Genomic DNA, 11484 nt, shown 5'->3' with positions numbered 1-11484 from the left:
TGCATTTATAATGATAAACCCTTTAATAATGTGCTTTTTGCCTTTTAGTGTGAGAATGTATTGGCGCTGGTAAAAGCATAGTTAGTCAATAATGGTCTCCCATTTTGTAAATGTCATGACCTATTGCCAGTAGAATGCTGTTTTAATTTTGCATGTATCCTTGGACTGAATACTCTGCTTTGTTAGACATCTGACCTCAAGAAAAGTTGTTAAAGTTCTGCTAAAACAGCTGAAAAACTGCTTTTTTTTAAACATTTTGGACAGTGACAGATTGAGCTTTGCTGCCATGGAGGGTAATCACAGTGGCTTGTCTGGAAGCACACAGCCATCTGTGGCTGGAGAACAGACAGATGGACACATTTACGAGGTTGCCGTGCAGAACAGCTCCACCAACCGCAGCTCCCAGTTTGCAGATGTGGCACTGCTGCAGACGTTCAAGCCTCTCATCATCCCCTGTTACGTGCTGGTGGTAGTGGTGGGCGTCTTTGGGAACTACCTGCTCCTCTACGTCATCTGCCGTACCCGCAAGATGCACAATGTCACCAACTTCTTCATAGGAAACTTGGCCTTCTCTGACATGCTTATGTGCGTGACGTGTGTCCCCTTCACTCTCGCCTACGCCTTCAACCCTCACGGTTGGGTTTTTGGCTGCTCAATGTGTTATCTGGTGTTTCTCATCCAACCTGTCACAGTCTATGTTTCAGTCTTCACGCTCACAGCTATTGCTGTTGACAGGTGGGTGAATCTCTCTGAAATGCCACTCAGATCAATTTTTTTCTTTGCCTGTTTTGTCCTTCATCATCTCCTTCCTTCAGTGGTGTTTGTGCTGCCACTTTGGCAGAGCTCACTTGCAAAACAGATTTATATCTCAGGAGACTGCCCTGGTTAGATAATGGTCAAATAAAATAAAGTGAATTCCCTCTCTATATTCATGCATTTGCTTCACATTTCAAACACCATTTCAAATATGAGTGGTGTGTAATTGACAGAAATGAGACAATCAGAAAATGATATCCCATTTGTAGTAATTAAGAAATTAGGTGTGGAGATGGACTGATTAATCAGTGTGTACTTGCAATAGCAACACTTTAAAAAAAGGGCTCATTCTTAATAAATGCATGGCTAAAATATTACACATCATGATTCAGCGCATGCATCAATACATGATGTAACTTTGACTCCACCAGCTTAATATTAATCAGTGATGAAGGCTTTATTAGCTCATGTGACTGTACAATAAATTAGAAACTTTAATTAGCAAGTTAATTCATAGATTAATTAACACAGCTGCAGGATTTTAGAAGATGACTCCATTTCAGAATGTATAAACAGAGACCAAAGAGTTTGAGCTTGCAGCAATGTGTACCTGATAGGAGCTGACCAAGATCCAATTATCCTGTTTTGTACTTTGCACACAGACAGAAGAATCAGACATGTGCTGTGAAGAAATGTCTCCCATTAGACCCCTGAGATCCAAAGACTCTCTGCTGCTCGCTGTACAAAAAACTCACATCTACAGCAAAGCCGCCTTCTGCAGTTTTGCTCTCGAACTGTTGATTTGTCTCCCTCCAGTGCTGACGACAGCAGCATTAATTGAAGCTTTTCAGCACCACGTGAAAACTTACCTTGGCTTTGCTTTCACGTAAAATTACTGCTCCACTTTCTTTTTGTTGTGTAAACCTCTGATCAATGTCAAAAGTTACAAATGTAAATGATTTTCCTCTCTTTTCTTTTCAAATGACACAGGTGTATGTTAAAATTGTCTGCTGTTTCTCTCTAAATGTTTCTGGTTGTCTCATATTACAGTTTTATTTTAAAGAGGCTTAAGAAACGCGCTGGTCTGAGCTTCTGCTTCACAGTTTTTCAAGTCTGTCTTAAAACAACAGTCAGGTGCCAAAATGAACATTGAAACAAGTTTTACTTGCTGTAATCATTTGTCCTGTTCATACAGACCATTAAGAGATCCCTACATAATGCACTTACAATGTAGGGGATGGGTGACAAAATCCACAGCCCTCCTTTTGTGCAAAAATGTACTTAAGTGGATATTTTTCTTTTTAGTGCCAAAGTCCTTCTTTTTGTTAGAATCTTTTTACTGCAGCTGAACAGAAAAGTCAGTCAAGACACGAAGAGAATTTTTTACTAAAAAGACTGTGACTGTGGAAGATTTTGAAGACTGGAAGACTTTATTTGACTAACTCAGATGGCTGAAGCTTCATATTGACTGCAGATAAACATTCAAATACATTTCTGCATGGAAGGAGGCTTGTGGATTATATCACCCATCTCTTATATTGTAAGTACATTATAAAGGGATCTAATGGTCATTATGAACAAGAGGAATGATTATGGCAAGAAAAGCCTATTTCAATGTTCATTTGGGCAACTGACTGTTGTTTTAAGACAGACTTGAAAAATTGTGAACCCATCCTTTAAAGCTAATTAACTAATTTAACATTTATAAAGCAAGTAATCACATGAACAACTGTAATAGTGATGAACCTTTATTAATTTTATGCTGCAGGAGTTCATGATAAATGCATTAATTCATACATGAAATCATGATTAGTCATGCATTAAGCATGAGGGTTTTTTTCACCCTTATTATTAAGTACAACTCTTTCTTTTCCATTTTATTGCAGATATTATGCGACAGTGCACCCCCTGAAGAAACGTACATCTGTGGCTACCTGCGCCTCTGTCCTCACTGGAATCTGGCTGCTGTCTTGTGGGCTGGTAGCTCCTGCAGTGATCCACACCTATCATGTAGAGTTCAAAGAGGAAGGCTTCACCATCTGTGAGGAGTTCTGGTTGGGTCAAGAGACAGAGAGACGTGCTTATGCGTACAGCACCCTGCTGATCACATATGTTCTGCCATTGTCTGCTGTCTTTGTCTCTTATCTCTGCATCACTGTCAAGCTGAAGAAATGTGTCGCTCCAGGCAACAGGACACAAGGTCAGACGGGTGCTCAGCAAGCTCGTAAGAGAAAGATCTTTCGCTTGGTTGCACTTTTGGTGTCAGCCTTTGCAGTGTGCTGGCTTCCTATTCATGTATTCAATGTGCTGCGAGACATTGACATTCACATCATCAACAAGCGCTACTTTTTGCTTATCCAGCTGCTGTGCCACCTGTGTGCCATGAGCTCGTCTTGTTGTAACCCCTTCCTGTATGCATGGCTACATGACCGCTTCCGCACCGAGTTGAGGAAGATGTTCAAGTGCAATCGTCGCATTGGAGTGCCTGCCAATCACTGTGCTGCCAGTGTGGTCCTGTGATAACCTGGTGAAGAGGATCCTTTGTTGTTATTGAACTGTAAGTTCCTGATTCATCTTGAATACAAGTGGAAACTTTGGTGTGTCACCAAATGAATGGTGTTTATCCTCTGGCCACTAACAACATCTACAGAAAAGTTCATGGCAATCCACTAATTACCTATGTTGTGTACAAAGATGATCTATTGGTCAAGGGTGGCTCTTGGAGTGAGGTCAGTCCTCTGGGGAGCATGAAGGTGTTCATAGTAATCCAGTCATTAGAGTTTGAGATATAATATGAACAGATACAAACATTGGTCAAGGGAAACCTTCACATGATGGTGGTGTTAGATGAAAGGTCAGGGGGGGTCAATACCATCTGAAGAGGGTCAAGAACAGCACAGTATGTTTTTGACTTTCGTCCCCTGGCAACCATGAACATTCATCATTCAACCTCCCAAACCAATCAAGCCAGTAGTTGTTGAGATATCTCTCTCTGGAACACCATTATTAAAGGTTGCCCGTCCTTTGACCAGCACTGCTACTGGAGCAAGTACTACCAGCCAGGCTAAAAGATAAATGTTCACTATTAATTTCATGCTTTGTAAATGAAATATTCCAATGAAAACAGAAAATGAGAGAAAACTGTGTGGAGATGTGTGAATGTTTGAAATCTATGAAATTGCACATATGTACTACTGTACCTTCATGTTATATCTGTCCTGTAATGCTGAAAATGTGAGATGAGACCTTAATGGCAACAGATGAATGCAGATAAATATTTGAAAAAGCTAGCTCAGGGTAGTGCAGGGGAGCAAAGTGCAGCTGTATTGGATATGAAGAGAAAATGAGAGCATTGGTTCATTGTGTTATTTCAATAGTCATTGCAGAGGTTGTTTCCACCAGGGAACTGGTGTCAGAACTAATCGTTGTGTGGTGCTCCTATATGGAGCCCAGTGGAATCAATTAAATTCATGAACTTGCTCCCCCTAGGGTTTAATTTTTTTAAAGCCTGTAGGTCATGAATATGCACCTTAATACATAATTGATCAAATTATTTCTGATAGCATTATGTAATGGCTGTACAAAAAAAGGAAACCATTGTATTGGTGTGGCTGGCTCTCTGTTGCTTTTCATGTGTTCTTTGCTTTCTGTAGTTTCTATTGCCTCTTCACATTTGATATGAATAGTGCAATATTGATTTATGTGGAATAAAAGGGAACACATTTAGTAGTCCTAAAATAATGAGGATGTTCTCAAAAACTCATTACAGGCTGTCTGTTTTCATTGTCTTCATTCTATTTTCCATTATTTATTGTGCATTAAAACTATCATGTCTTTTGTTCTGTATGCTCTGTGTGCATATTTGTCTTCATCCTGCAGGCGAACGGGACAAATTTATCTTTGCAACAGTGATAACTCAAGGTCAACAAGTTTGAAGTGCTACTGTCACTAGAATGATTAAACTTCACTTTTTCTACAGTAGATGTAAAACTTACTTGTCATTTTCTGATATGAAGGGACTCAGTTACTTAATGGTTTTGGGTGCATGTAAGGTGTCTTATAATCTTAAAATAACTGTTAGTGAATTGTGTATATGATTTGTAGTGAGACATGTAACAAAAGTATCGTTTGATGTGTAGCCTGTTCTACTCTATGAACACACACAGTGGAAAATTGTGAATAAAAAAACCAAATAACTTCTCTGCTTAAGATCAGTGTGACTGCATGATGGATGTGGAACAAATGAAATTATACTGAACTTGGTCAGAGTGCGGCTGCACCGCTGAATATGCTAATTAAATAACAGGGAAGATGGAAGTGTTTTCTGCATATCAACTAGGCCTGTTAAGGACATTGAAACAAGGTGATAATTTATTGATCTCTTTGATCATTTTAGCACACTTGGTGCTTGCCAAAAATGACATCACTTTCTAAAGCTGAATGAAATTTTTACAGTTATGCAGCCAAATAGACACAATGCTGTGCAGTAAATAGACACCGTTCTGTGTCTATTTACTGCATTTTTATCTCTGATGAAAAGTATAAGGCAGCAACATCTTACGTCAGTTTCTGTATTTCATTTCGGCTCTGGATCCTGTGCCGGCTGCATACAATATTCTTTGTGTTCTATGACATTAAATCATGATCTTAGATCATCTTCCAAAAGCAAGCTCAGTACTTTCTGAAACAAAATAAAATATTAAACTTAATAAAAACCCAGGGGCTGATGTGAATCTAGAACTCCATACTTATATTCAGACAAGCATACTGACATTTTCTGTAACAAATAATGGAGAAGTTACACCACAGGTTGATATGATATTTCTTAAAGTCCAACTGAAATTAAACTATTTTTTGTCTACTAGAGTATACATACATATGCTCTATAAATCCCTCATCCTGTGTTCTCCTTTAAAAAAAAAAAAAAGTCAGAAACCAAAAGGAAGAAATTTTCTATTTTAAAATCTTTGTTATGATGGTGCCCCTTTCAAGGAAATATTATTCCATCATCTGCTTACGTAGCTGGAGCCCTTATTTTCATACAGCAAAGCAAATCTTTAATAAAAAAATATACATTTTTATCATAGTTAGAGCAGACAGTCACACTGCGCCTTATGGCATCCTGCTACACAAACAGAAAAGCCAGACTCCAGGGCCCATTTCACCAAATTTACAACATGCAGGCAGCAACTTGCAACATTAGATCATTTCCTCTCATGCACAATACCAGGACCCTGAAACCAAAGCAGATAGATGGAATTAATCCTAATTAAGTTTATTATTTACACTTATGCTTTTCCTACTGTGACGTGTCCACATGTCGTCAGTGGAAAAGGCCTATTTAAAAAGGAAAGAGTTGCTATAAATGTGAAAACCCATTAAATGTCCCAGACATTCCACATTGTGAACATAGTAAATGATTTAATAGCAGGCACTTTCATGTTAGGGTTAAGCCTAAATGTTCAGTAGGGATTCTCATACTGTGTTTTTTGCTGATTGCACATCATGTGGTGTGACCAATAATTTTGTAACCATTAAACAATTTCATTTCAAGGATTTTGAAGGTTAACTGAGTATAAGCAGAAAAATAGTTAATACATACATTCTGTTACTTGGACATGCTAAAACTTAATTTTAAGAAAGTTGTGTAATCTCTTATGATCTCAATAAGTCTTACAGAGGTGAAAAAAACTGCATCCTTTTTGTAATGCTCCTAAAATAGAGAGTGCTTTAAGCTTAAAAAAAAGATATGTTTTCCTTACATATCAAATAACCAAGGAAGTAAACACTGGTCTTGATACGTAACCATAATTGACCGCATTATGATTTCTCATTCTCAGACAAGTACAACATCTTCTGTGTCAGAGCAAAGTCTCGGGCTTCCTGAGGAGTGCGAATGTAAGAGTCAATTTCACTGTCAGAGATTTCCTCATAACCAGTTACATCCCTGAGCTCTGGCTGCTCCACTCTCCTTTTCTTAGCATGAATCACACATGGGGGAGCAAACAACACTCTCTTCCCCCAGTTTTGTGCTGGATCTTGGCTCTCCTGAGTGCCTGTGTCACTGTGCGGCCCAGACATTGTGCATGGATTACCATCTCCATCTCCTGGATGCTCAGCCCTTTCAGCATTCGGTTCACATTCTTTCACAGAGGACGTTTTCAGAGACTGATCTACAAGCTCAGAGATTTGGGAGTCCTCACAGCCGGCCTGACACTCTGCCAGCAGAGTAACCTCATGGGTTCTCAGAGCCCTCCGTAGCAGTGCATACCTGTTCATCAGAATGTCCTCCACCTGTCGAACAACATTATCTGGCGTCACCGCTTCCCTGACCCAGGGGATCTCCTTACCCAGCTTACACAGTACCTCCTTTATCTCAGTTATTCTCTTCAAAGCAGACTTGTTCTTATTCACTTTGGCTAACTGACAGAATTTCTCCAGAGAGAATTTGAGACGTTGCTTGTTGGGATTCAAGGACTGCCAAGCTAAAAAGACTGACGCCATCATAATGGGGATGGGCTTACGGCCGGTCACGATCCAGGAATCTGCTGCTAGCTCCACCAGGGCCACGGCACGTTTGGTCAGGTCCTTGGAGTTCTCAGCAAATTCTTCAGGAACGTGAAGCGAGCTAATTTTGTATCTGACAGAGAGAAAAACACTCAAAAACATAGACATAATCTTCACATCTTTTAGGATAAAGGCTACACAGAGTCTGGATGAATATGTCTAAGAGTGTATCTGTTCTTTTTTCTGCCTAGTAGACATTATTCATGTTAAATTAGTCCAATTAGGTCAATTGGGAGAGCTGCTCAAGTCTGAGTTTTTCAAAATTTTTAAATGCCAAAGTACAAACAGTGCAGGGAGATGCCAATGTTTTATTTCAGACAGATTAACTTTTATTTTACTTCTATTTTAATTAAACCAAAATCAACTAAATGATCATTCCTGTCCACTAATGAAAATTAGTAAATAATAAAAAGGACAATTTCTTGTAGGCCTAAGTCACAAAAAATCTTCAACAGGCTGTAAGATTAGTTAAATTACCAGTTAGTCTTTTTGTTAAAAATCTGATTCATCAGTCTAACTTTTGTTATTGTTTTGTTATTATACAAAAAATGTCATTGCTGGTAAGCAAACAAAAACATTCAGACCACTGTTCTTTACTTACTCCTGACTGTGGGCCTCCATTACATCTGTGACGTTGACGATAGGAGCCTCAATGTTAAGGATCTTGACCATCTCTTGATAGATGGCACCCACCACCATTGGGTCGGCATCCAGCAGGCAGCTGATGGTTCCCATGGTAATGGGCCAATTGAGCAGTCTGCAGCTTACAAGCACACAGCAACCAGCAAGGATTTCTTTCTTCTGGAGGCTCACTCTGATGAAAGTTTCATGCTGATAGGCCCGGTTATAAAAGGTCTGTGAGAGATCCAAGATTTCATCGTGGACCCTGAGAGTCCGGCATAGGGCTTTCAGATGCTGCAGACCTGTAGAGATAGTGCATGAGCATGTGCATGTGAGAGCAGCGGGATCAGCGGGGATAGAGAGGAGGTAATATGTAATAATATCTCTAACAAGCAAAAGCTCCCCTTTGAGGGAAGATCTCACCTTTTATCAGGTTCATACACGGCTTCTTGGTCACAGCTGTTGTTCGGCTGTAGCTGACGACTGTAAAACGCACAGAGTTAAGGCAAAATGTGATAAGAGGGTTGCTGAGATAGAAACACTGAAACCTTACTGTTTTACATCAACTTGTAGACACCTGCGTGTAATCTTATCAAGATTAGAAACGCTATCTTAATCTTAACCATGTCATTTAAATGTTGCCAAAACCAAAATACAAAGAAGAAACTAATATTGTCCCACAGTGTTTCATTATGTTTTCCACAGTTCCACTTAATTCCAATATTGAACACACATTAGCCAGCTGGAGACTCTGTGCTGTGGCCTGGTGAGTTAATAGGTAGTCAGTTCAGCAATCAGCAGCACAGCAAACATAAAGATTAAAAGTTAAAATGTCTAAATACACTCTGGTTTCTCTGCTTTTTCAATGAACTGCAGGTCATTTCAGCTACAAGCTAACTGCTCTCTTATCACAGAAACTATCCTTCACAAAGAATCACTGCTCATTCCAGTGACCTGACACAAGCAGCATGGATTATTCATTAAAGAGCAGGACTCAACTGAAAACATCAATCAATGGTTTTAGACTTCCCCAGCTTTTGAGAAGATATCTGCCTCCACCCCAATAAAATGGAGGTGAATGGAATTTCAAGTCAATTGAGGTCAATTTTTATTCGTATAGCTCAGTATCATAAATCACAGATTTGCCTTGTGCTTATAGCATTGAAAAATAAAACTTTTTTTCTTTAGCATGTTCCCTAGAGGTTAGCACAATTCAAAATACTTTTTACATGACTGACAAGCTCATATAAGCATAACATAAGTAAGACAGTATATATACAAAAAAAGAGACTGATGCACACAAATAGAAACAAGAAAACTGAAATAATACAACCAATAATGACCAAACAACATTTTAAATAAGCTAAAGAGGTATGTTTTAAGATAAAGTGTAAAGAAAGTGTATTCATACTTTCTGCTGCTCTCAGATCATCGGACAGCTAGCCTATAGGCTGTCTCAAAATTCAACATTTCCACAACAGGAAGTAGTTGCAATGAAAAATATTCACAGTGAGGTGACGTCTGTGGCTTATTCATAATAATCACGTCGTTGATATTGTTTAATAGAATATCTCAAAGCACTGTGTAAATAAAATCATAACTGTCTGCGAGGATAAGTGAGAAAACATGTTTTATGATTTGGGTAAACTTGTCCTTTAGTCATTTCATCTGGAACGTTTAACCGGTGTTTCGGTTTAAGGAGTGACCGTGTTAACTGGTGACTTTCAGCCGAGTGCGTGAGCGGTTGTCATAGTGATAGCAGTTGTTGAAAACACGAACAGGACACATAGAAAGCCTTAAAATGCTCTTATATTGAATGCCCAGTACAGTACATATATTCATCTGGTACTTTTTTGTCTGACATTATGTAAATTAAATGGTGTCGCCAACAATTAAAGCGTTCACATTTCCAGACAAGTTAAACAGACGAAAAGCTGGTCAACTTGTGAGACATTGTGGTAATGATACTTTTACTTAAGTAAAGGATCTGAGTACTTCTTCCAACACTGCAGATCAATCTGACGGGTAACCAAATACGATGTAACACCGTCACTACGAGCAACCACGACGCATCCGGCTGAAAGTCGCCAGTAACACGGTCACTCGTTAAACCGAAACACCGGACAGACGTCGCTTGTTTTGCCACACGGCCAGACTGTTCATACCTGAGCCTCCGACCGGGTCATTGGCCAGCGCTCCTTCAGACACCACCGAGCCGCAGTCCACACACACCAGCTGCGCCTGAGAGTACAAATCATCATCGACGATGTTTGACGAGCCGCAGCCCGGGCACCTCAACCCCGCGCTAGACATATTCCCGAAATAAATCTGCTGCTGCTGCCCGGACAGACAACTAAAGACAACAACACAGCAAAACAGGTGTTCAATTAAGTCGGAACACCTGCGATAGAACGGAGCCCATCTTGAAACACTGTAAACAGCTGTTGAACGACCAATGAACGTTGTTGTCGCCGCTCCGAAATGTGTCCGTGTAGATACAACATTCGACAGGTTCCGCTTGGTGCTGTAATACATTAATCCATTCTTTCCTTCTTTTTCTTTTTTGTTTCTTTCTTAACATACAAAACAATTACAGTTTTCTTCTTCCACAAAATGCGGTTTAGAGAAGAAAAGTTTAAAAAAACAAAAACAAAACAAACAAACAAACAAAAAAACTGAGCAAGGGGGAGTTACAGTTCATACAAAGATTTTGAACAAAAAACAGGTATTTATAGTTTTACAGTCTTTGGATTAGAGGAAAATTGAATTGAATCAATGTACTGTTTGACCTCCTTTATTAAAATCAAGAAGTTCAGCTTTTTACCTGTAAATTTGCTTTTATGAATATTACATTTGGACATTAAAATTAGAAGATTTGTAATATATTGCTGATATTTCAATTTGGAGTTATATTCTAGTATTCCAAACAGTACATGTTTCCAAAATAATATAAAATGTTCATCAATATGGCTGTTGATAAAGACACACATTATTCCAGTTTAATAGAAAGAGGAGCATCTGTATTTCTGAGGGCACTGAAAATTATACCTTTGGGATTTCTAAATACCCTGGTATACTGTAATACCTTGATTCCGCCCAAGTATACCATTCCCTAGAGAATGTGTACCTCAGTTTTCCTGTTCACATTGCCCCAAGTGACCCTGCTTCCCCACAAGATTTGCATCCCATTTGTTTTATTTTTAACTATAAGAAATGGGTAAGTCTTGGTGAAATATTCAACTTGATTTCTATTCCAGCAGTCAGGTAAGTTCTCACTTGTTGCTCCGACACTGCTCTCCTCTCCTGCTCCTCTCTCATCACCTGCCCCATTATGCTCAACTCTGAATTTAAATGAGGAGAACTGACAAATGAAAAGGAAAACCTTAATATTAAGTGAAAGCACCGATGGCATGACATGATGATGAAAAATCTGACAACTGATTGAAATTGTGCCAAGGGAAAAAAAAAAAAAAAAAAACTCGAACTAGTCTGACATTTTTATATCAAGGAAAAAGACAGTCCGCACACTGTAGCTCCCTT

At 39.1% G+C, this 11484-nt stretch overlaps 2 protein-coding genes across 2 annotated transcripts; one reads left to right on the top strand and one right to left on the bottom strand.

Moving 5' to 3' along the window:
* The first annotated feature begins 286 nt into the window (after window positions 1-286).
* On the top strand, window positions 287-5650 carry LOC122968879 (prolactin-releasing peptide receptor-like). Its single transcript, XM_044334392.1, has 2 exons — window positions 287-735; window positions 2643-5650. The coding sequence occupies exons 1-2, from the start codon at window positions 287-289 to the stop codon at window positions 3274-3276; spliced, it is 1083 nt and encodes a 360-aa protein (XP_044190327.1). The 3' UTR covers window positions 3277-5650.
* Window positions 5651-5792: 142 nt separating this feature from the next.
* brf2 (BRF2 RNA polymerase III transcription initiation factor subunit) lies at window positions 5793-10416 on the bottom strand. Its single transcript, XM_044334391.1, has 4 exons — window positions 10110-10416; window positions 8368-8427; window positions 7925-8246; window positions 5793-7396 (listed from the first exon to the last, which is right to left on the bottom strand). The coding sequence occupies exons 1-4, from the start codon at window positions 10255-10257 to the stop codon at window positions 6577-6579; spliced, it is 1350 nt and encodes a 449-aa protein (XP_044190326.1). The 5' UTR covers window positions 10258-10416; the 3' UTR covers window positions 5793-6576.
* Window positions 10417-11484: the final 1068 nt, after the last annotated feature.

Source organism: Thunnus albacares, chromosome 18 (genome assembly GCF_914725855.1).
Source record: "Thunnus albacares chromosome 18, fThuAlb1.1, whole genome shotgun sequence".
Classification (NCBI taxonomy): domain Eukaryota; kingdom Metazoa; phylum Chordata; class Actinopteri; order Scombriformes; family Scombridae; genus Thunnus; species Thunnus albacares.
Note: the sequence above shows the minus strand (reverse complement) of the source record. Positions and strands in the feature narration are given on the sequence as shown.